Source organism: Peromyscus maniculatus, chromosome X, assembly GCF_049852395.1.
Source record: "Peromyscus maniculatus bairdii isolate BWxNUB_F1_BW_parent chromosome X, HU_Pman_BW_mat_3.1, whole genome shotgun sequence".
Taxonomy (NCBI): Eukaryota; Metazoa; Chordata; class Mammalia; order Rodentia; family Cricetidae; genus Peromyscus; species Peromyscus maniculatus.
In genome coordinates, this window is record NC_134875.1 from 75,190,629 (window position 1) to 75,217,026 (window position 26,398).

At 36.8% G+C, this 26,398-nt stretch overlaps 1 protein-coding gene across 4 annotated transcripts in view; it reads left to right on the forward strand.

Moving 5' to 3' along the window:
* The window catches only part of Hdx (highly divergent homeobox), a 112,115-nt gene that overhangs the window by 68,792 nt on the left and 16,925 nt on the right, over window positions 1-26,398 (forward strand). For all 4 annotated transcript variants that reach the window (XM_015990246.3, XM_076561682.1, XM_076561680.1 and 1 more), the window contains 2 exons: window positions 2,455-2,601; window positions 20,808-21,015. In XM_015990246.3, the coding sequence (XP_015845732.1) occupies window positions 2,455-2,601; window positions 20,808-21,015 (355 nt within the window). The remainder of the gene's footprint in view (window positions 1-2,454; window positions 2,602-20,807; window positions 21,016-26,398) is intronic.

Genomic DNA, 26,398 nt, shown 5'->3' on the forward strand with positions numbered 1-26,398 from the left:
TTCTGAAGGCCATTGCAGTGAGGAGGCAAGAGGGAATACTGGTTGTATTCCCTGTTGAGAGTCCTATACCCTTCCATCTGACTTACCAGAGTATCGGCAGTTCCACTACCATGACTCTTAGTATAGCGTTTTATTTCCTTGCCTGGTGAGGGGGTCAGGGTTATCTCTGATCTGTGTTGGTAATGAGAAAATCATGTTATGCTCAGATGAAACAACTGTATTACAACAACCTCATAACCCAAACATCATCCCACTTGTCGCTTTACCCAACTCACTCTTCCTTCCCTCCCTGTACCTCACCTTTTCTCTCCCTACCCTCTACCCTCCACCTCTCATGCCCTCTTTCTTTCTCCTTTATCTCATCATACAAACACCCAAAGATTTTTCAGGATGTGTGTGTGTGTGTGTGTGTGTGTGTGTGTGTGTGTGTAAAATTAAAGCCCATTTTCTTATTTTTCCAGTACCCCATAAGGTAATTGAATACATCATAACAATAAAGCTTATAGAAAAAAAAAGAGATTTCTATTTCTACCTCTGCATTGGACCCTTTATGCCCCGCTGAATGAGTCCTTTGACCTTTCTTTTCCTTATCAGCAAAATGAAAGTCATTATTCTATCATGTTTCTAGTTTACTTCCTAAGGATGCATCTAAGACCCATTGAATTAAGCAATATATAAAGCATGTGGTATATTGTGTTTTTAAAAGACTAAGAACAACAACAAAAAAAAGGTTAGGTTTATTGGAAAGTTTCTGAAGCTATAAATATGATTCATTTTTCACAATTAAAATGTCCTTTTACATTTTACTTATTTGCCTTTTAAATTCATCATGTTACAAGGGGTCCTTAAGTTCATAAACCTGCATTATAATGAACTAAGAAACAAATTGATAAAGCAAATAGATTTGTTTGCAGTTTGGCCCAATTGGGAGGGGGAAAAAAGATTTATAGTTTCTTTCTACCTTTTCTGTAGCAGTGCTAGAATTTTATAGAAGAGATGAAACAAGCTATGAAATATATATAGGTTTATTTAAGTTGTCAGAATTGTGTGAAATCTCTTCTTAGAAATCAAGTACTTTGGGGACCTTTAGTCTTTCTCTACCTGCAAGACATCATAAAACAGGATACTGATGTTATGCTGTCTTTGGTGTGTGTGAGTGTGTGTGTGTGTGTGTGTGTGTGTGTGTGTGTGTTTATATATGATCCAGGTGTATATATGTGTGTAAGTTTACATGTGTATAGAGGCCAGTATGTCATCACCAGGGATACCATAGACTTCTTTTGAGAAAGGCTCTCTTATTGGCCTGGAGTTCACCAGTTAGACTGGAATTGGCTGAGCAATGAGACCCAAAGATTTTTTTTTTCTGTCTCTGTATCCCAAGCAGTGGGATTACAAGAGCACACAATCATACTGGCCTTTTGCATGGGTGCCTAGGATCCAAAGCAGGTCCTTCTGCATGCAAAGCAAACCCTTCATTGAGTGAACTGTGCTGTCCCCAGCCCCTGTCATTGTTTTGTTATTTTTTTAAAGATATGAATGGGAATGCGTGCATTAAAGGAAATTTTTGAAAAAAATTAAAATGTTAAGTATTATTCCAGGTTGTTAATTTAAATTATCTTCTTGTTTATCTGTTTTATCTGTTTGCTATAATGAACATGTTTGCATAATGAAGAACATTACATTGCTGTCAGTTGAAAACAATTTCCTTTCATCCTAGCACACTCTGTAATGGAAATTTAAAACAATGGAAATGTACATTTTCATAATGAGGGAGTAGGGTAAAGCTTGTAAAATCTATTTATCTGTTATTTTACTGGGCACTTGAGTTCATAAACCCATAGTCTCAGTTTCTCTGTATTTTAGACAATTTAAGAAATAGAAATTAACAAAAACAATTGGATTCATTTACAGTTTGGCCAAAATGGGGGGAGTCTAATTTCCACCCCACCATCCCTGTAGTCATCTCAGAATTAACCAGAAGCCAGGAAAAAAAGGCTAGAACATATGCAATGGTAACTGTAGGATAGGTCAATAGGTCCTTTTCTGGTACAAGGAGACCTGGGCCCAAGGTTTTCTCTGAGGAAGATTTTGTTTGTTTGTTTTTTTAATTTATATCTAGATAGAGTTGGGATCTTAAAGTACCACCATTTTGAAAGAGAAAATAACATTTTGTAGAGTATAGGATTCTCACTCATTCCAGGTGTGATCTAAGTTCTTTGTTACAAGTCTGTTGTTTTGATACGTGGGCAATGCCTTCTTTTGGGAGGTCAGTTTGAACTCCTGATTCCTGTATTCTCCTTAAACATGCTAATTTTACAAATGAAAAAAAAATGGTGGCCTGGATCACTATCACAATGTTATATATTGAACTTGGTACTTCTACTTCCCACCCCATTTACTCTCTCAATAACATTGCTTCCTTTGATCACATTAAATTTTAAATGTATTTTCTAGCTACAGGACCGCACTCAGTTCAGTGACCGAGACTTGGCTACCCTTAAGAAGTACTGGGACAATGGTATGACCAGCCTGGGATCTGTATGTAGAGAGAAGATAGAAGCTGTTGCCACTGAATTAAATGTCGACTGTGAAATAGTTCGGGTAAGACATGTTTAGTAATTTTCATGCTTTAGTTGATAAGCAGCATAAATGAAAGCTTGAAAACTAGCAGCATGGGGTACTGCAAACAGTATCACTAATGAAGTGAAAAGACCTGCATAAAGGGAGATGTGTTTTTCAAAATATGTGTCTGATAATTAAAGTATGTCCGGAGTATATAAATAACACAACTGAGTGATAATAAGGGAAATAAAGCATTTTTAAATAGCAAAAAATAAACATTTCTCCAAAGTATAAAATGCATAAGAAACCAATGAAATCATATTTAACATATGATTCATATATATATATATATATATATATATATATATATATATATATATATCAAAACTCAGTGGCATAGTAGCACCCACCATGATGGGTATAATTAAAAGTAAAGATGGAGAAATTGAAACCCTATGTACTGCTGATGGGAATGTTAAATGTTAACATTTCCACTTCATAAAACTGTCCTCAAAAAGTTTAACATAGGCTTATCTTTTAAGTCAGCCATTCTACTTCTGGCTTTATACTTATATAACAGAAAACATAGGTCCCCCCAAAGAACTCAAACGTAGATACGTCTTATCCATAATAGCCCCAATGTGCAAATGAAGTAAATGTCCTCCAAGTGAATAGATAAATAAGATACGATATAGGCATATGATAGATTATTATAGGTCCATATAAAGAAAACTGATGTTGATACATGCTTCAAGAAGGGAAAGCCTTAAAAGTACTTTGTTAAGGAAAATAATCTAGTGACAAAAGCTTACATGGTGTATTATTAAATTAATATGAAATGTGAAGAACAGATACACCGTGGAGTCAGTAAGTAAATTGGAGTTGCCAAGAGCTAGGAGTAGGGAGGTAAAGCTATTAACTGTTAACAGGTATAGAGTTTCCTTTTTGGCATGATGTACTATTTACAGAATTTGTTGTGATTGATGCACATCTCTGTTAATATCTTGAAAATCCATAATTTTATATGCTGAATGAGCCAATTGTATGTTATACCAAATATTCCTTATTGAAACTGTTTTACAAGTGTTAGTAATATTATGCAAAAAACTGCCACAGCCAAACATTCGGTGGAGCTTGGGGAATCCTGTGGAAGAGGGGGAAAGAAGGATTGTAGGAGCCCAGAGGAGTTGAGGACACAAGAACATGGCCCACAGAATCAGCTTACTAGGGCTCATAGGCGCTCACAGAGACTAAACTGGCAATCAGAAAACCTTCATGGTTCTGATGTAGGTCCTCTACATGTATGTTAGGGTTGTGTAGCTTGGTATTTTTGTGGAACTCCTAACAGTGAGAGCGGGGGCTGTCCCTGACTCTTTTGACTGCTCTTCGGACTCTTTTCCTCTCATTGTGTTTCCCCATCTAGCCTTGATATGAGGGTTTGTGCCTAGTCTTACTGAAACTTGGTATACCATATTTGGTTGATTGCTGTGGGACGGTCTGTATGTCAAATTGCTCTGATTGGTCCATAAATAAAACACTGGTTGGCAAGTGGCCAGGCAGGAAGTAGGTGGGACAAGGAGAGAGGAGAATTCTGGGAAGTGGAAGGCTGACGCAGAGAGTCACTGCAGCTGCCGCCATGACCAGCAGCATGTGAAGACGCCGGTAAGCCACCAGCCACGTGGCAGGGTATAGATGTATGGAAATGGATTAATTTAAGCTATAAGAACAGTTAGCAAGAAGCCTGCCACGGCCATACAGTTTGTAAGCAATATATGTCTCTATGTTTACTTGGTTGGGTCTGAGCGGCTGTGGGACTGGCGGGTGACAGAGATTTGTCCTAACTGTGGGCAAAGCAGGAAAACTCTAGCTACAGTTGATATCTCTGGGAGGCCTTCTCTTTTCTGAAGGGAAGTGGAAGAGGAGTGGATATGGGGGAGAGAGGAGGTGGGACTGGAGGAGGGAGGAGAAGCTGCAGTCAGGATATAATATGGGAGAGAAGAATAAAGAAAAAAGAAAAAAAATTCATGAAGTGATCTGAAATGAATCTCATGTATTCTTATAATAAATAATAGATAAAAATAATTATACTAATTATCAATTGTGGGGATAGTAGTTTATATCCCATTTGAAGGACATTTATATGAGGTTGAGATAATTATGGTATTGTAAATACTTAATAATCTTTCATTAAGGGACTGATGCCTCATTTGGTTTTGGTTTTGGTTTTGATTTTGTTTTTGTTTGTCGTTACCATTTGCTGGTTTCTATGGTATAAAGATTCCCTCCAGGTGGGAATGGGGGGGTAGGCTGGGGGGAAGGGGAGGGGGGCAGGAGGGGGAGAACAAGGGAATCCATGGCTGATATGTAGAACTAAATGGTATTATAAAAGAAAAGAAAAGAAAAAAAAAAGATTTCCTCCATTGGGTTTCTAAATCTCATTTAATTTAGAGGTAGGAAGAAAAGATAACATTTTTGATCCGTGCAAAGTTGTTACATGGCTTCAGCCCATAACTAAGGGTCATCTCAGAAGATCCGGACAGAAGTGCTCTTCAAGAACAAGTGACAAAACATAAAACTCTTCCAGATGAAATAACCTTTTCTCAAACATCTAAAGAGAAGAAGAAGGGCAAAGGTTTCTCAAAGTAAATACAACTCTAGAAAAACACACTGTCCTAGTCAGAGCTTTGCTTTTTGTTGTCTTGATCCAGATATAAAATCAATTTCAAGCCTACGTTTGCTGAGTATGCTGCTATATGAGAGTATATACTAAAAATGAGAAAGAAATGCATCAGACACATCCTGTTTTAAAGGAGTTTTGAGTATAGTAAGAGGGACGATCCAAAAAAAAAAAAATACTGGAGACAATACGAATATGGTATCGTATCATGAAGACCACAGATAGGGAAATGTGAAGCTTGTGTTTTTGTCATTTTTCAATTGTATTTTTAACAATCGAAGATGCTTCCTTGAGTGAAAATGTTTGTTCTATAAGCCATGACCTCTGTTTAAGCCTCAGTTACTGTGGTAAAAGAGAATTAGCTAGCACCTGAAAATTGTCCTCTGGTGGCATGTGTGTATCTGAACATGAACACTCACACACCATGCATATATAATATATGCACACATACACATAAACACTAATAGTAAATAAAACAAATAAATATTTTAAATATATTTTAATTGAAATAGAATTCTATCACTCAGCCCCCTTCTTTTCTTCCTCCCACCCCTTCACAGTTACCCTCCCATGTCCTCCCCAATTCTCAAGTTGATAGCGTCTTTTTCTTTGATTATCATTGTTTTACACACACACACACAGAGAGAGAGAGAGAGAGAGAGAGAGAGAGAGAGAGAGAGAGAGAGAGAGAGAGAGAGAGAGAGAGAGGAGGGGAGGAGAGTCAGCCTTTTTTGAGTACTCATTAATAATTTTCCCCAAATCTTCACAAATTCATAAATACAAATTACTGAGTCCATTTTGTTTGTGTATATGACTTCAGGGCTGATTATTGTGCATTAGACAACCAATAAGGGTGGAGGGTGTCATCCCTAGGAGAGGCTAATTCTCCTTCTCCTGAGAAGGTTGCCTATAGTTCTTGGTGTAGGAGTAGGACCCCATAACTTATTTGCCTTTCATAATATTGTCCCAATTGACATTGCTCTTGTTCCAGTCTTGTTTATGCAGCCATTTCATGGATAGATTAGTTCCACCGCACACTTCCTGGCATTCTGGCTCTTATAACATTTATGCCCTCTCTTTCATGATGTTCCCTGAGTCATAGATATAGAGGAGATGTTTATGCAGATGTATCTGTTAGGGCTGAGCTCCCTACATTCTGTTGATCTATGCATTGTGTCCAGTGTGATTTTCTGTGGTAGTTTCCATTTATTGTAAGGAGGGGCATCATTGATTAAGGGTGCTAGGATAAGTTTTATTTAAAATGTAGTAAAGAATTATTCTGGTCTAGCAAAATGACAGAAATAGATTCTTTTCTAAGGTTCATGACTTCACTAGCCCTGGAAAGCTGGCTGGGCTTTCAGTACTAGGCATGATTTCCCTCCTGTTGAGTGGGCCTTAAGTCCAGTTAAGACAGCTGTTGGTTGCCATTGACGTGTGAATGCCATTTGTTGTGCCGTTATGAATATCTTACCATGATGATTATTGTCATGGTTCATAGATGATGCAGCCGGGTAGGACTCTTTAACTGCTTTCCTCCACTGAAAGTTTGTCTAGCATGTTCTGTAAGCATGGAAACTAGGAGGCTTTCAGGCCAGATCCAGCTCAAATCATCTGAGTCCTGTGCCCTAAGGATGTGGTATCTTCAGCAGCAGTGATTTACCTTCAAACCCTGAGAGGCAACCAAGGGCCACTGTCGATAATCTATATTATTTTGGCAGTTCCTTGGGACTACTCTGACTATTTGAAAGGAAGTCTCTTGTGCCTGGCATTGAGTATTTGTTAAGCTGTGGTTCTTGTGGGGAACATTATCAGGCCAACTGTCTTAACTTCCTTTAAGTTATTTGTATAAACAAAAAAACTAAATAGTTTCAAATTGAAGTTATGTTACATACATAGGATTTGTTTTAAAAACTTGCCTACTCCTCCCCTCCTTTGTTTTTCCAATAGCTGGAGTCAAACAGTTTTCACTCCATTAGATGATCCCTTTGGTTTTTACTTCCATCTGTGAATTACAGAAACACTAAAAAATAAAAGTGGTTAAAAAAAAAAAAAAAAAAAAAAAGGCCGGGCAGTGGTGGCGCACACCTTTAATCCCTTAATCCCAGCACTCGGGAGGCAGAGCCAGGCGGATCTCTGTGAGTTCGAGGCCAGCCTGAGCTACCAAGTGAGTCCCAGGAAAGGTGCAAAGCTACACAGAGAAACCCTGTCTCGAAAAACCAAAAAAAAAAAAAAAAAAAAAAAAAGTGGCTTAGGCAAACCCTTACAATTCTGTCCAGTTGATATGCTGTCTACAGTTAGTATAGAAATGCTAGGGTAGCCTTGGAGATACTAATGCATTCCATCTTTTTTTTCTGTCACTTGTGCAACACCTCTTCAAGATCCATAATGATGGCATATATAACTCCTAGTAGTACAACATAGAGAAGAGAAAATATCAAGTGGTATATACCAACTGTCTTTAAAAAAGAAGCTATAGAAACTATTATTAAACACTTGCACTTCCATCAAATTGGCTAAAGATTTGTCACATGATCATAACCAAACTGCAAGGAAAGCCACAAATGGAGTTTTACTGTGGCAATCATGTGCTCAGCTAACCCTGCTATTACTTTAGAAGAAGGGAGAACAAATATGAGGAATATCCAGCTGGCCCTCACAAATCTGTTTACATTGCAACTTCTTAAGATGGAAAAAAATTTAAAATTTAAAAGTGTTTATTAAATTTTTGCTATAAATTTCAATGCTTTAAAAAAATCTTCTGACATTGTTTCATTTACTTATATTCATATTTTTCCCTCTTTATCCTCCCTTAATGTTGGTTAGTTGAATTTTCAATATAAGCATTAGGTTGTCAGGGTGATCTGGCCTGTTAAACCAAGGGTGATTCAGCCAATTTGGTCTTTCCTTATACCTCTGTATGTGTTCCTCCTGAAACTGAGGATTCATTAAAGAGGGCAACCATCCTCAACAAAGGTGGACCATTCTTCTGTGAAAGGTATATAAGTAGTGGCACTTCCTTGCTGGAACCTCCAAACAAACTTGCAAAATATTAAAATCATTATGATGTAAATACTTGACACCTTACAATTATGTAGTGCAATGCTGTTCTCCTTTAAGTATTATATACTTTATTCCCTTGTAACATAAAATTTACTTAGTTTTTGCTTTGGGGTCTTTGAGACATGGTCTCTCTATGTGGCGTGGACTGGCTAATATTCATCATATAGCCTAGGTTGGCTTTGAATTGATGGAAGCCTCAGCCTTCCAGATGTTGTCACAGTATTTTTCTTAGGTTATGCTTCTGATGTTTACATGTTTGCTTGTTTAGTTTTCTAAGTACTTGATAATAATTTTTCCTCAGACCTTCTTAATTTATCCCCACACATTTGGCAGTATATCAGTTTTGTCTTCTTGAAGATGTATTTCCTGTATCTAATGACTCACTTATATCTGCTGGTTAATTTCCTTACCAGGGATACAACTATTCTTCTGTGGTTCTTATTTTTAATCTACTATTTTTTTTTACTCTGCTTGCACTAAGGTACTCTTAAATGTATCTTCTAACTTTTCTGTAGAATGTTTAATTTTTTTCAAATTTTCTGTTTAATCTGCCATTGATAATAATAAGTACTTTGTGCTTCAGGCCTTCATGAGAGCCCCTGTACTTCAAAAGAAAGGAGATAAGGACAGATTCTTTTCATAACATACACTAATCAAATGCAAGGTGATATAGCCATAGGATCCCTGGTGAGGGCTCTCTTAGTGGCTTTTAGGCGTGGACTTCGTTATTGTTTTTAAGACAGTGCTGTTGATGTGCAGACCATCATCAAGTTTTACTGTGTGCATAACCTACTCTACCTACAGAAACTCATAATATACAAGACGATGATGAAGGGATATTTTATTTTTGCTTAAAATTAGCGGAAACTTCTAATAGTGAAGAAATGGGGAACAATCTACTATCTTGTTCTTTCTGCTGAGCTTCTAACTTGTCAGCATGCTAAGAATGGAAGGAAAGTTTGGAGACATGATGGGTTTCAAATGGACTTTTTCTGCAAAATTTGATAAATTGCTCTTAGGAAGAATTTTTTCCATAAAAACGTCTTCTTGAGATTTCAGGAGAAACTACTCATATGTTGTTAAGTACAGTGGACCTTCAAGTTACTGATTACTAAAGTGAGCTTTGCTTCTAGATGTCTACTCAGCCATTACTTATGGTACAATTTTGACATTTTAGATTCGTTTTCCTTGTTATGTTACATTAAGTTATCTCCTTGATTCATAGAAGATGCATTCCAAGACCTCTAGTGCATCTCTGAAAGTGAAGCCATCTGTATATTTGTTTTAGCATGTGTATACATGTCTGTGATAAGGTTTGGTTTCTAAATTAGGCACAATGAGATATTAACAGCAATGACTGATAGCAAATAAAATAATTATAACTCTATGCTGTGATAAAGCCGTGTGACTGTGGTCTCACTGCTAAAAGTCAAGCCAAATGTTTCTATTCCCAGACTGCAGTTGACAACTGGCAACTGCAACTGCAAACAGTAAAAGCATGGATATGAGAGGGTTACTATAACATATAAGAAGTCTGGGAAGAAAACTATGCACACTATTCCTAGGACTTTTACTAAGTATTATTAGTTACATGCATGTGCTTCTTCAACTTGAAACATCATTTCCAGATTCTTGTCTATTGTTCATTAACTTATTCATTTAACAGCTGTGCACAGAGAGCACCTACCATGTGCCAGAACTCTGCACTGTACTATGTATAGCTTGCAGCCTTCTCCTAGAACTTGCTCGTGCTTTAATGTCTCTGGGCTTAAGTTAGCCATAAGTGGAAAGATATTTCACAAGGCTATAGAGCAACCATGCTTTGGGGTCCTTACAAATACTCAAAAATCTTCAGTATACCTACTTCTATCTTGTTGCTATTCTGTTATAATGCCTGCCTTTTCCATCTGTGTTTGGGTTATGGTGGACAGGTCCAAATGTACTCTTTTATGGACAAATGTTTGTATGAACAATACATGACTGAATGTATAAAATACAGTTTATGAAATTTGAACAAACTGCATGCAAAAATGAACGTACATTTTAAAATTTAAGACTACATTTATTTTCAGAGGAGTATGGTTAGATTTGAAGTGTCTTTAAACAGACCAATGTTTTTCAATTATATAGTAAGCTCTCTGTTATCTTTTTTTGTTGTTTATTAGAACGGAACTTCACTCTGTGGTCTAGACTAAGTAGCTGGGGTTACTAGCCTTGAATTCACAACAGTTCTCTTCCTTTAGCCTCCTAAGTGCTGGAATTATGATAAAAGCCACCAATTCTGGCTTCTATTATCCATCATAGACATTAATTTAAAGCCAGTGGGCACTGAGGCCAAGCACTTGCCTAGTGTGTGTAAAACCCTGGTATGTGTAAATCCCTAGCACCAAGAAAAAGAATTCAAGTGAGTCTCTTTAGAGGCTGGGCATATATCTTAGTGGTAGAGAGCTTAGTATGCATGAGGCCCTAGGTTTAACTCTGGCATTGAAAAATGGTTAAAATGATGTTTTATATGCTGGTATTTGGTTTATACCTTTAGACCTAGCACTCACGAGGCAGAAACAGGAGGATTCCATGTTTTTAGGCCAGCCTCATTTACATGTTAAGTTCTAGGGCTATATAGTGATATACTGTCTCAGTAAAGAAGAGGAGATACAGGGAATAAGCTGATAAGCAGCCTGAGATTTAATTCAGTGCTCTGTTATTACAAAATCTTTTCCCTTTCCCTTTCTAAAATTGAAAGACTTAGTTAAATACAAAAAGATCTTCACTATACTACGTCATTGTGATTAAATAGTTTAGCTGGCTCTCTTTGTAACACTTGGTCAAAAAATTTAGTTTCCATTTGCTTTTCTATATATGTATACTACTAGTACTTTTATACTGTATGATAAGTTGAAGTTCCCTCAGGGTACAGAGCATACTTGTTATCTTCACTACTGTATATATACATGGTATATACTATTCAGTAATATTTTGATATAAAAAATAAATATCTAACAGAAATGTATAATAGACATATATATAATACAGAATTTACCAACTATATGATATCATAATCTGAACTAAAAGTTTAGAATATGCTTTCACATTGCTCAATAGAAATAGTATTAGAAATTTATAAGGTCTGAGAGTCCTCATTTTTAATAGTCATTATATTTGTGAAATTATTCATAGGTGTTCTAGTTAAAAGTGCACACTATTCTAAAGACTGATAACCATCCTGAAGGGACGCTTATCCTAAAAAGGACAGGATTTGGAATCCAGCTTCCTAATTTTGAACACAAGGAATCTGATGCCAAGTGATAAAATAACTGGCCAACAGTTCATGTAAAATAGTTGAGCAGCAGCCAGAAGTGCTGACACACTCCTTTAACCCCAGCACTCAGGAGGCAGAGGCAGGCAGATTTCTGGGAGTTTGAGGCCAGCCAGTTCTACATAGTAAGTTCAAGGCCAATCAGGCTAAATAGTGGGACCCTGTTTCAATAAAATGTTGAAAAACTGGATATTTCTAAACTAATCAAGTTTACTATGGAAAAGAGAAAGAATGTCTTCATATATATTTAATAATTGGAGTGTAGAAAGCAGTTTGGATTGAGAAGATCTGAAGCAAAGAACTAGATATGACACTTGTAATAAATAAGAACACTAGACTTTGACCCACTGTCCTAGTTGGCTTTCTGTTGCTATGAGTTAATACTGACCAAAAGCAACATGGGGATGGAAAGTCTTACTTGATTTACAGGTTAGAGTCCATCATCCAGGGAAGCTGAGACAGGAACTGAAGCAGAGAAGTATCCCCTAGAAGAATACTGTTTATTGCCCATGGCTACTTAGTTTGCTTCCTTACACCAGCAAGGACCACCTGAGCAGAGGTGGCACTGCCCTCTCCAGCGTGACAGCAATCATTAATCAAAATCAAGAAAATACTCCATAGATTTGCCTCCAGGCTAGTCTGATGGAGGCAATTCTTTAATGGAGGCACCTTCTTCCAAAGTGTCTTTAGTTTGTATCAGAATGAGAAAACATGAGCAGTCCTTCTACTATAAGGAATAATATTTGGTAACAATGGCTAGTAAATGAATGAATGAATATATAAATAAAAGATGCCACATTCTTCCAAACCTAGAAAGGAGCAAGTTATAGAGTGGTGTATTTGATGTTATTGAAGTATTCATGAAAAGACTACATGAAACCTTAAGGTTTCTTCAATGGACTTAAGGCAAACTCAATGGACTGGATAAAGGCTACCTTCTTCCTCAATTGACCTATTCTAATGCTAATGCCTTCCAGAGGGCCCTCATTTACCAACTACCTGGGTATTCCTTCACTCAGTCAAGTGGCCATCACAAGCTGCTAGAGCAAAATAATATTTAAGGGATTATAAGCAGGTGAAATTTTTTCTCATAGTTTTGAAGGCCGTAAAGTCCAAGATCAACTCCCTAGCATATTTAATGTCTTGCTAGGGCCCCTTTTATACAGCTAACTATCTTTTCATGGTGGAAGATAAGACATCCTTTTATTTTCCTTTTAAAAATCTGTAAATCTATTCTTGAGAGATTAATACTGTCATCATAGAGGTTAGAAGTTAATCATACTAATTGGGTTAGGGAATATTAATATTCAGATCATAGCAGTTTCTAAGGTAACTGCATTCTTCTATGAGTCTATAAAGCGTAATACAATCTGGAGCTTTGTATTTATATTTTGAATTCTTTCCCATTGCCTTTCAGGATGTGTACATTGAGGACAATCTCCTTATATAGCCCAGGCTGTTTGGGAACTCACTGTAGGTACCTTCCACCACTCAAGCTTCAGCTGTTTAGTTGTAAAGAGTTTGATCTAAAAAAGAAAAAATGTTTAACCTTAGAATACAATAAAACCCTCAAATTCTCCCCAATATTCATATCACATATTTTACCTTTGTCACTGTACATAACACACTCACCACTTCCAAGAAGGGGACAAAAGAAGGTGAAGACAAGTAGAAATTTGCCTTCTGTTTTTCTTTCCTTTTCTTTCTCCTTCCTTCAGGTTTTATGATGTAAATAAGGCAAGATTTAGCTCAGCGGTAGAGCACTTGCCTAGTAAGTACAAGGCCCTGGGTTCTGTCCTCAGCTCCAGAAGTGGGGGGACCAGGGGGACAAGCATCCTAAAGAGTGCCTTCCTCCTTTAGTCTGTGCCATCATTTGCCCAGAATCACTGGCTAGGATTATTGTGGAAGAAAAGGGTCTGCATCACATTTTCATAAGCAGCAGTATTCCCAGATAGGAAATAGTGAAAGAACAAACAATTAAAAAAGCACTTTGGTGAGAAGGTCCAGTTCTTATGATTTTCTCAAGTCTAGTGATTCATTTGCAATGTGGCAACGTAAAGGATAAGGGAAACTACTTTTTTCACTAGTATTTCTCCTTTGTTGGATAGTTAGTTAATCTAGGGAAATTGTTATAACATCTATAAGTATTTCTTTATTGATTACTTTTCCTCTAAGACAATCTGTTTTAGATTTCATGTTCAATATACACTGCTAAATACGTCTAAAGTTCTGTATTTCCTGAATTTGCTCCCCTACCCCCATCCAGCAAATAAAAACAGTTAGCCTTCTTGAGCTAACTGAATAGTTCTTCTGTTTTGCCAGACATATTTTTTCTGAAGAATTTTAGCAAGTATAAAGCTAACCTTAATCACATTTTTATTTACATTGGAAAGTTTCTATGGTGGCTTTGTATTTATGTAGGCCTTATTGTACAGAGTAAATTCTGTTAATATATAAAGAAAGGAGCTGATATAGCTCTGTCAATGTAAAATGCTTACTGTATAAACACGAGGACTGGAGTTTCATCCCCAGATAACACAAAAACAAACAAACAAAAAGTTAAGTGGGTGTATGACCAAGAATGGTACTGTTGAACAGCAAATATTCCAGCATAGATGGAGGAGGTGGTTTCCAGGCCCCACTATCCTGAGACAAGTATTGGCAATAGGTGGCAACTGGGAGAAGGAGAATTATTATTTGAGGGTGTGGCCAATGGTAGGTTTCACATACTCCAATGGATGGACCCACATCCATGTACATACGAACAGAACAAATTAGATTTAGTGGGTAAACAACAATAACAAAAAAGACATGAAGTTGGTAGGAGAGATGTGTTGGGAGGGTTACCAAGAATTTAGAGGTGGAAAAATACTGCTGGCAATGGCCGAGAGACAGCCGGGACTGACCTACCCTGGTGATGGCATGGCCAAACACCCTAATAGTTGTGCCAGAAACCCCATCCAAGGACTGAGGAATCTGGATGCACACATCCATGGCTAGGCCCCGGGTGGAGCGCTGGGAGTCTAATTAGCGAGAAAGAGGAGGGTTTATATGAGCGAGAATTGTTGAAACCAAGGTTGGATAAAGCACAGGGACAAATAGCCAAACAAATGGAAACACATGAACTATGAACCAAAGGCTGAGGGGCCCCCAACTGGATCAGACCCTCTGAATAGGTGAGACAGTTGATTGGCTTGATCTGTTTGGGAGGCATCTAGGCAGTGGTACCAGGTTCTGGGCTCACTGCATGAGATAGCTGTTTGAAACCTGGGACTTATACAGGGACGCTTGGCTCAATCTGGGAGGAGGGGACTGGACCTGCCTGGACTGAGTCTATCAGGTCGATCTCAGTCCTCAGAGGTGGCCTTGATCTGGAGGTGGTGGGAATGGGGGGGTGGGCTGGAGTGAAGGGTAGGGGGGCAGGAAGGGGGAGAACAAGGGAATCTGTGGCTGTTATGTAGAACTGAATAGTATTGTAAAATAAAATAAAAAAAAACTCTGAACAACAACAACAACAAAAAAGAATTTAGAGGTGGAAATAAGAGGTAAGTATGATCATATTTCATTTATAGATGTATAAAATGCTCAAAAATATAAATATAATAAAAATAAAAATTAAGAAAATTCAGGCATGGTGGTGATACACACTTGTAATTCCAGAACAGAGAAAATGGAATCAGGCCAACCCCTGGGGCTTGCAGGCCAGCCAGACCAGACTTGCCTAGCCATTAAACCCAGGCTAGTGAGTGGCCCTGTCTAAAATGGCTGGGTATGGTAGCATATACCTTTTATCCTAGATCTTGGGATTCAGAGGCATTTGTTTTTCTATGAACATAAAGCCCACCTGTTCTACATAGTATGGCTAAACAGTGAGACACTTTCTCAAAAAAAAAAAAAAAAAAAAAAAAGACTGGATGCCTGAGTAACGCCTGAAGTTGTTACCCATACACACATTAATATACACATACAAAAATATAATATAAAAATGGCTTGGAGGCATAGTTCAGTGAGTAAACACTTGCCATGCAAATGTGAGAATCTGAGTTCGAATTCCCAGAACCTGTGAAAAGCCAGTATGGTGGTACATGTCTATAATCGCAGTTCTCCTAATGTGAAATGGGAGGCAGAAGCAGGAGAACCTCTGAAAGCTCAACAGGCAGGTAGCCTGGTATATTCACTACGAACAACAGAGACCTTGTCCCAAATGTGGAAGCTAGAGACTGACACCCAAAGTTCTCCGACCTCCACAAGCATAGTGGGACATGTACTGACATTCAAATATGGAAATATTGCACACACATACACACACACACACACACACACACACACACTATATATATATATATATATTTATATATATATGTATATATATATATATATACACACACACACACACACAACATGTACAAGCAAAACTGTTTTAGAAACAAAACTATTTAATATTCAGAGTATTATCTAATTAGGGACTGAACTTTAAATCTGTGATCTACTTTGAGTTCATCTTTGTATAAGGTATAAGATTTAGGCTGAAGTCCATTTTCTTTTTTTTTGATGGAGATACAATTGGTCCAACATTGCTTCTTAAAGACTTCCTATAGCCTGAATTAATTAATATATTGTCCACCTTTGTCAGAAACTACATAAATGATCGTACTTACCAATATTTCTGAGTTTTCTATTCCATTCCCTTTACTCTAATATGTATTGAATGTGGATAAATGGCTTCTTCCGACTTCATTTTAGCTAACTCGTTTTCTTTTTAAATTACTGTAGTTTCTAGCGTATGAGTGCTATACATATTTTATTAAGCTTCTATGTAAGTACATTGTTTGGTGGGGGGATTGGATAAACTATAGGACTGGAGGTGTAGTTCAGTGGTGAAGAGCCTTCCTACTCTCCATGCTAGGTTTAATCCTTAGCACCACAAAAAGAAGAAGAGAAGAAAGGAATATAATATTTTTAATTTAATTATAACTTCAATGTGGTCACTTTTTCTTAAAGATAGGGTCTCACTATTTAGCCCTGGCTGACCTAGAACTCACTCTGTAGACCAAACTGCCCTCAAACTCAGAGAGTCACTGCCTCTGCCTCCCGAGTGCTGGGACTAAGGCGTATGCCACCATACCCAGGTCAGTATGTTTACTTTTACTATATAGTTTATAGAAAGCCAGTTGGTTTTTTGTGTTCATTAGTATTCTCACTTGCTGATTTCACTTCCTAGTTGTAAAAATATTCCTTTCAATCTTTTGTATAAATTATATCCTATGATATGCAAATGGGGAGAGCTTTAATTCTTCCTTTCTGATCTGTGTGTGCTTCTATACTTTCTTCAAATTGGCATATGTGTTAGAATCACTTCTATGTTGAGTACAAGTAACCAGAATGGATATCTTGTTTACTCTTATTAGAACTTTTTACATTCTTCTACTTTTTACCATTAAGCATGAACTTATCAGCAGGCTTTGGGGTCCTGGAGATTTCTTTACAGGATATTTTTTAAAGATGAACTAAATTTTCTTAACAGTTAAATTGCTATTCAAGTAATCTGTGTGTACTATGGTAATTTGTACTTTTGAAAGAATGACTCCATCTTATCCAAGTTAGCCAATGTGTGTATAGAGTTGTTTATATTGTCCCTTTATTATTTATTTTGTGTCTACAAAGTCTATAGTAATATACTCTGGTTTATTTATGATATTAATAACTTACACCATCTCTCTTACTTTGCTAGTCTTTTTAAATGTCAATTTCGCCGATCATTTCAATGAACCCACTGTCAAAAATATTAACAAGTTTTCTTTTAAAAAATTTTTTAGCCAAGCAGTAGTGGCACAGTCCTTTAATTCCAACACTCAGGAGGCAAAGGCAGGCAGATTTCTGTGAGTTCAAGGCAAACTTGGTCTACAGAGTGAGTTCCAGGACAGCCAGAGAAATCCCATCTCAAAAAAAAAATTAATCATTTGATAATTTCATACATGTAATGGTATATTTTGATCATATTAATCCCCCACGCCCTATAACTTCTCTCATATCTACTCCCTTCCAATTTCATGTCTTTTTTCCCCTTAAATAAAACATAAATTCTTTTCTCTAAGTATAAAATATAATCTAAATACAGTTCCCCCTCCCCATGTCTTCTCCCATCCTGATCTACTCGCTCTGTCTCTCACGTCCTTTTTTTTTAAGCAAGTTTGTACCAGCCATATAGTCATGGATGTAAAGCCATCAACTGGAAGCTATCAACCTGCCCATGGCTAAACTTTAAAGAAAACTCACTTTCCTTGCCTCAGAAGCCATTAATAGCTCTTCAGCTTAGGGTAGAGATTTATGAGCTATTTAACCTCCATGTTGAAATGCTGATTGGCTTGAACCTGTGTAGCCAACCACATCTGCTGTGAGTTCATAAGAACAAGAGTCATATCATGCCCAGAGGACATTGTTTCATTCTGGTCCTCTCAAACCTCTAATTCTTAAAGTTGTTCAGCTTCTTATACTGAAATACTCCCTGATTCTTGGAGAGAAGCATGTAATTTGTTGTATACACACTGTGCGCCCTTATTCTCTGTACTTTGTGAGTTTCTACATTAACTGCCATCCACTGCACAAAGACACTAATCTAATGAGATCTGGGAACTGCACCAATCTGTGGGTATAAAGATACAAATTGGATAGAACCAAACATGACTGGCAAAGAAAGAAAAAAAGTCAATTAAATGATTCCAAATGATATTCTGCTATACTCATAGATTGGTGCCCAGCCCAACTGACATCAGAGAGGCTTCACCCAGCAACTGATGGGAGCAGATGCAGTGATCCACAGCCAAACATTAGGCTGAGCTCAGTGAATCCTGCTGAAGAGAGGGAGGAAGGATTGTAGGAGCCAGAGGGATCAAGGACATCACAAGAAAACCCACACACTCAACTAACCTGGGCTCATAGGGGCTCAGAGAGACTGAACCAACAACCAGGGAGCCTGCATTGAACCAACCTAGGCACTCTGCATACATGTGACAGTTGTGTAGCTTGGTCTTCTTGTGAGACTCCTAACAGTGAGAACAGGTGCTGTTTTTGACTCTGTTGCCTCTTGGGACCCATTCCTCTTGCTGGATTGCCTCGCCAGCCTTAATAGGCAAGGAGGTGCCTAGTATCATTGCAACTTGTTATGCCATGGCTGACTGAAATCCATGGAATGCCTACCCATATCTGAAGAGAAATAAAGGAGGAAGAATGGATGAGAGTAGGAGGTGAGGAGTCGGGGAAGAACTGGGAGGAGAGGGAGAGGGGAACTTTGGATGGGATGTAAAAACAAAAATAAATAAATAAACAAAAAAGAAAGATACAAATTTAGAAGACAGTTTGATACTATATCCATTAAGAAAAATAATAGTAGCAGATTCACCCCTGGGGACTGTGAGCTCCCCACCCATGGGTTGTTGACCAGATTTAAAATACTAGGAATCCAATCAGAAAATGGTTGATTACCCCTGCAACATTTGTGCCACTATTTCACTGGTGAGAGTATCTTGCCACACTGATTGCTATTGTAGTTCATAGCATTTCCAGCTGGGTAAGACTGTTGATGAATTTTTGCTCTCAGCAACCAACGTAATACCTTCTGGTACTATAAAAGCTAGCCAGCCAGGAGGAAGCTTCCTAGTCAGTACCCACTTAATTTCTCCATTTTCTGTGAGCAAAGTATGGTCAAAGGGTGTCTTCAGAAATAAGGTGTGACCATCAAGTTCTGGTAGGCAACCAAGAGCAATGGCAGTAGCCTGCATTATTTTGAGGGTATCTGGCAAACCTCTGACCAACTTCAAGGGAGGTGTATTTTAAATATATTTTATATTTGTGCTGCAGAAAACCCAGAATAGAAATTCAGGAGATACACTGGGATAAATATTTGTAACCACATATCTGTCAACAAATTAATACACAGAGTATTTAAAGAACTCTCAAAATGCTATCTTGAGTGTTCAATACTTTCAATTAGAAAAGAGACATTTCACTAAAGAGGCAATATGAATAACAGATAACACTGTGGAATGAAAATTTCTGTGACTCTACACTTATTTCAAGATTAAAAAGTGTTAGAGTTACCCATGGTTTCTTACACCTGTAAATACTAGCACTGAGAAGACTAAGGCAAGATGATTGCTTTTAGTTTAAGGGAGCACAGGCTATGTTGTATGCTCGTGGCCAGCCTGGGTTACAGGATGACAATCTTTCTTTAAGACAACTGTAGTTGGAAGATTTCCTGTGTCCCATCTGGCCCACAGTCAGGACAAATTTCTCATCCACAGTTCCATAGTCTCTTATAAAGTAATCACTCAGAGGCTTCTATTAATTATAACTGCTTAGCCATTAGCTCAGGCTTATTACTGACTAGCTCTTACACTTAAATTAACCCATAATTCTTATCTATGTTTAGCCATGTGGCTTGGTACCTTTTCTCAGTTCTGCCTTGTCATCTTGCTTCCTCTGTGTCTGTCTGGCAACTCCTGACTCTGTCCTTCCTCTTTCCAGAATTCTCCTTGTCTGCTTATCCCACCTGTACTCCCTGCCTGGCAACTGGCCAATCAGCATTTTATTTATCAACACACATTCACAGCATACAGAATGACATTCCACAGCAGACAACAACAAAAGAAACAAAAATTAAGTCAAAAGATATAGCTCAGTAGTAACATATGTGGCTCACTGGGTTTGGTCCCAAATACTGATTTAAAAAAAAATAACCATTGTTAATTGGTTCTAAATCTGATAAAAACAAAAATTTAAACTACTAGAAGCAGGTATTTTGAAGCCAAATATACACAAAGAGGGCATAATTCCACTTATGAAGAGCAAAATTGGAAGTGAAATATGAGCTATAGTTATAGATGTCAGCCTAATTTTTTTTGAAGAAAGATCAGTTCATTCTTCCAATTAAAGGATCTGGTGAATTATTTTCCTTAGAAATAAAAATAAAAACAGGAACAAAAGCAGTGTTTAATAGCCTGCATGTCATTTGAAAGTCTAAATATTTAAGTAAATACCCTTGTCTGCTAAAAAACAACTTTTTTTTTGCTTAGTGCCATAAAAGTTTTGCTGTTTCATGTGCTTATGTGTCCTTTCTAATCATATTTTACGCTCCATTTATTTGTTATTCTAATGCCTAGGTTGTCTAAAATTGCTTATATTTCTTTTACAAAGACTTGGATTGGGAATCGAAGAAGAAAATATCGTTTAATGGGAATTGAAGTTCCACCTCCAAGAGGAGGCCCTGCTGATTTCTCTGAGCAGCCTGAGTCTGGTTCTTTGTCTGCACTCACACCAGGAGAGGAAGCTGGGCCTGAAGTAGGAGAGGATAATGACAGAAATGATGAAGTGTCCATCTGTTTGTCCGAAGCAAGCTCTCAAGGTACATTACTGCACCTCCTAATGACAGCTTTTGGAAATTTGATGTATTTTTACTTGCTTTTCAGTGTACTGAACTTTAAGTATAGAGTGTTCAAAACATATAACCAAGCATTTGAAAAGAAACAGATTTGTTTTTAATGTTTCTATGTAAAAAGTCTTTCATACCAAGTCATCACAAAGAACATTCATCTATCACAATAGCGATGCCCTACTTTTAAAAATGCTAGTTATTACAGCAGTCCTCATACTAGAATCAGGTAAATGATTATATTTGGAATTCTAGTCAGTTAGGTGAGAGCTTGCAAATACTTCAACAAAAGAGAGTATGGTATATTATAATGAACAATAGGCTTGTGGTCTGAGATACTAGTTGCTACTCAGTGCTTTTCCACTAGCAAATTGTACAGTCTCAGGCAAAGCATTTAACTCAGCTCATTACTGCTTTCTTCGCCTGTTACTGTAAGTTAAGCAGGCTCATCTTTATAAGGCCTCTCAATGCATCCCTGATTGAGACTGTGTGCTAGAGCATAGATTAATACCATTTACCCAAGAAGAATATTTTATTTAACTTCAAGCACAGAAATAAATGGTTCTTGTATAATTTTATGAAAATTGTATTAATATTTACTTTATATATCATAAGAATATTCTTTATAAATATACAATTCAGTTATTTTAGTAAAGTTTTTAGATCTGTACCACTAAAATTTTATTTTAGATCTTTTTTTAATCCCCTAAAGGAAACATCTCATGTTTAGTCAGTGTCCCATCTGTCCTCAGCTTAAGGCACACTAATCTGTGTTCTGTCTATGTGAGTGTGTCTTTTCTACGTACTTTATCTGAATCTGATAACAAAATCTTAGTCTTTCTGCATCTGTGCTTCAGAATAAATAAAGAACCTCTCATTGGCACATTTGCTCGTTTCTTGTTTTCATTGATATCAGTTAAGTATATTGGCAAACAATTTTCTGGTTTATTTATCCATTTTTGTATGTATATGTGTATGATGTGCGCAGATGTGCTTGCATGTATGTAGGCACACATGAAACCAAAGATCTCTTACTTGGTTCTAGCTTGCTTATTCTGGGAATTCCCTGTCTCCAACTCATCCACTGGTCGGAATTACTGGTGGGTAACTGAACCCACTCTGGCCCTTATGGTTATATGACAAGTACTTTATTCACTGAGCCATCTCACCAACCCCTTGTTTATTTTTTTATGATTTATCTACATATATACAGATTATATATATATATATATATATATATATATATATATATATATATATATATATATATAGAGAGAGAGAGAGAGAGAGAGAGAGAGAGAGAGAGAGAGAAACTGGCTTTGAACTTAGTATGCTGCAAAGACTTGTCTTGTACTCTTGGCTCCCCAACCTTTACCTCCCAGGAGCTTGGATTACAAGTGTGTGCTTTGTTGCCTATCTATACTGGTCATTTTATGTTAGGATAATTTTGTGTTAGGATAATTACTGATTATACCAAATCATTTTTAGTAATTAGGTCAATAATAAATTTGGCAGCAGCCATAACTTTTGTGCTATCACTGAGTCTTTCTGTGAACTCTAGAATGCTAGCCAGTCACTTAGGATACGTCAGAAGCTCCAATGTAGAGCAGATTCTGGATCACGAGAAAATGCTATCACCCCAGGTTGAAGAGTGAGGTGAACAACTCTCTTTTTTTTGATTAGGAGAATAAGCAAAGTATTAAAGGAATAGGTTTATCAAAGTGACATTATATAGGAAAACAATATATATTATTAAAGTGATGAAGGTTGAATTTGATTATTTTGATTTAGAATTTCTCATTACTCCTGATCTTCCTATTACCACTTCCTATCGCTGATTTTTTGCCGTAAAATTTTATAATTTTTACATTGTCAGACATAGTAATATTTTCCTTGTGGTTTCTGCTTTACAATCCTAATTATATTCTCTTCTTGCCTCACAGTTGTGAAAATAAGCTCATATATTTGCTTCTGGCATCCTTATGGTTTTAGTTTAGTAATTTTATATTAATTTGATTGAGAATTTACTTTGCCTTAAGATGTGTGAGGAAAATATCTACTTTTATTTTTCCAAATAGTTAAGCAACTGTTCTACACTATTTATTGCATAATTCATTTTTTGTCCAGTTAATTAGAGTTTAGCTTTCAAAATAAATTATGTATTCATATGCATGCATATTTAGGTACACTAATATATATACACATGAGAAAATTCTGAGCTTTATATTATGTTACATTAATCTATTTTTAACTATGGCTTTATAAAATCTCTTACTATCTGGTAAAGTTTTTATTTTAGCTCCAGATGAACTGTAAAATTCGTTAGCTATGTATTCTCACAATTTCCTCCTCAAAATGTATTCAAAAAATTTTACTACCATCACATTAGGAAGATTAATTCAGTTTGCAGTTCTGAGATTTAGAAAATTGCAGGACATACACAGAGAACTGTTGGGTCAGATAGGTCTGGAACTCAAAAGAGAGCTTTACATCAGAAAAAGAAACAGTAATCTGTCAAACTGAGGACAATAAGTACCTAGTCACAGAAATAGAGTTTTAATTGAGAAAATTAAAATCCAAAAACAAAACAAAACAAAACAAGACAATGGAGAAGGACTGTGTGTTGAGAAATATTTACATTCAGATCCCAGGGGGAAAAAAAACAGCCGCTGAAAGAATATTCAGGAACAATATAACTGGATAGTATGCCATTACTAAAACCAAGGAAAGAAAAAGATTTCAGAAATAAGAGGGGTCATTATCTCAATGATCTCATAGAAATTGAGTAGAAAGGAGAGGCCATTGAATCAGTCTTTAAGAGGTTCTTTGCAAAAGCAATTAATTGCATGCCCAGGGGGCAGGCAGGCAAATTGTAATGGGTAGAATAATGAAAGGGATAGAAAAGCTGTCACTGTTGAGAGGACAATGAATTTTAAGTCCAGGTGTTTGAAAGATTATCAAATGTGAATATTTTTTCTCTTTCCCTTTTTTTCTTTTTCTTTCTCTTCTCCCTTCTCCCTCCTTCTGCCTGGCCTCTCCTTCTTTCTCACCTAAGGTTACAAACAATGGCAGAGCTTGGGGGATGGGGGTCGGAAAACTGATGCAGACTTAAAAATCATTAAGAAAAAAAAGTGTTTCGTGATTTCTAAGGTCATTTGTTCTCATATAGTTGTTCCAGTAAATATGTGTTTGTCTTCTGTTAGTCTTTCCAAAATTATATGTGCCTGGGGATTCTTGGGTAATTCACAATAATTATATGATGGGGTCTTTAGAGCCTAATGCCCAACAGCTATTTGAAGTGAGTAGGAAGAAGGGGTTTGTATGTGCCTCTGAAAGGGCAGGATTGCTGTGAGGAAATAGTCTGATGAAGCAAAATGCATAGGCCCCTGAGTGCAGAGTTTCATTCCCAACTGTCATTTCCCCTCCTGAAACAGAATTTTAGAAAATAAGCACTTAATGGGAAAACAGTGAATGTTAATTTTAAAGTCTGTGTTAATGGTCTACATTTAATAAACCACTGCTCCTGAACTAGCATCCTTTGTCATATAATAGTGTGTTGTCTAGATAGCTGGCATAGTAATCAAGACCTAATGAGAAAAAGAAGAGAACGAATTTAATGTATGAATCAAAAAACACAGGATGAGACGTAAGCAATTGCCTAGAATTTCTCCCGGTGGCTTATTTTTCAGAACTGCACAGTAACCTTTTCATTCTCATCAGAAATTGCAGCAGAAGAGCATTTTCAAAGACTGGAAGGAGCCCCTTTGGTGCTGTTTCCTACTAGGTCTGTTCAGGGTCTTCATTTCACTGATGGAGAATACTAATCAGACTGAGTTGGCTATGTGATCTTTTTGTAAGAACTAATTGTATCTTCTGCCTGAGACTAATACTCTATCTCTAAAATATACTGACTTATATTCTCTTCCAGTTTGTGATAATGTAGCTAGATTATGTTTACATTGAGATTTCCACTGATGCCCTCTTAGAGTTATAAAGATATTTGAAAAACCTAGCAACTAGAATTCAGACTCCTTATACACAACTGTTAATTTAACCAGATTAGAGTGTTTTAAATGTCTAAAGGGGGAAATATTTTTAAATTGGTGCTTGCATATTATAACACATGTTCAAAGATGAAAACCACATACAGTTTTCTTTCAGTGTTTTTGCGAGGAAAAATATATCCCTTCAAATTGTGAAAAGAGGCTAGCTTTGGCAGCTAACAAAAAGTGTTTGTGATCCCTTGACAGTTTCATATGCAATCCTTTTTTCTAAACAAGCATGTAGGTCCCTGACACAGACCTTCTGACTCACCTCAGTTCTACCTTGCACTTGACCTTCCTCTTCCCCATTTCTTTTCTGTTTTCCTGTGAGGGAGTGGAGATAGCTAAGCTTGGATTGATTCATGAAGAAAAAAAGCTGCATGGCTTCACTCCTTGTGCAACTTGGAAACTTCAGGAAAAACAGTACTTGGATAAATCTGCTCCTTAATTTTAAGTTTGGTTTCTACCAAAATATATTTATGATTGAGACATTTTAAATATTTTTCACTATCCTGAGAGGCAATTGGTTTAAAGTATAGGAATAATTACTTTTCCCAACATTCTCTTTACATCTGCACCTCTTTTCCAGCTCTATCTTAATACATGGAGTGTGTGGTGTGTGCATCAAAAGATAACTCCTCCATGGTTAACTCAGGGTGAGCTTATAGACACCACATAGAGTGCCCTCTAGACTTTCACTGATTAATTCTACTTTTTATTGTTCAATTAGCAAAGCTGCTTTTTTTTGAGGAATTACCAAGACACATTGACAGTGGTTAGATCTTAAACTTTTGCTAAGGATGAAAGTATCTACATGGAGAAGAAAGCATTCCCTATTCAGCTTATCGCTTCACATCTTTTTATTTCAGAAGACTCAAAATAGCTTTTATTTAAATTTTCTAAAATAATCAAACCATGCATAAATAAGCTGTCAGTGAATCAGAACGGTGTATAAAGTTATGAGTAAATCTGAAGAGGAGTGTACAGCAATCCTATAAGGAATAGTACCAGTAATGATCTTGTTGATGAGCAATATAACCCCTCTTCTGAGACCACTATTTCTAATATCAGATCTGTAGCTAAAGCTAATGAAAAATTTCCCTCTTTCCATTTCATTGCCTCACTGATTATGTAGGACTTCAAATGTCTGTGACTTGAAGTGTCTAAATAATGACTAGGTAAACTTTTCATTGTCTAGGTATCATTGTTTTTATAAAATTTTAAATTGACTTTTCTTACATTTCACAAATAAATGAGATCATGCAATGTTTTTTTCTTTCTTTCTGTCTGGCTTATTTCACTTAGATAACATC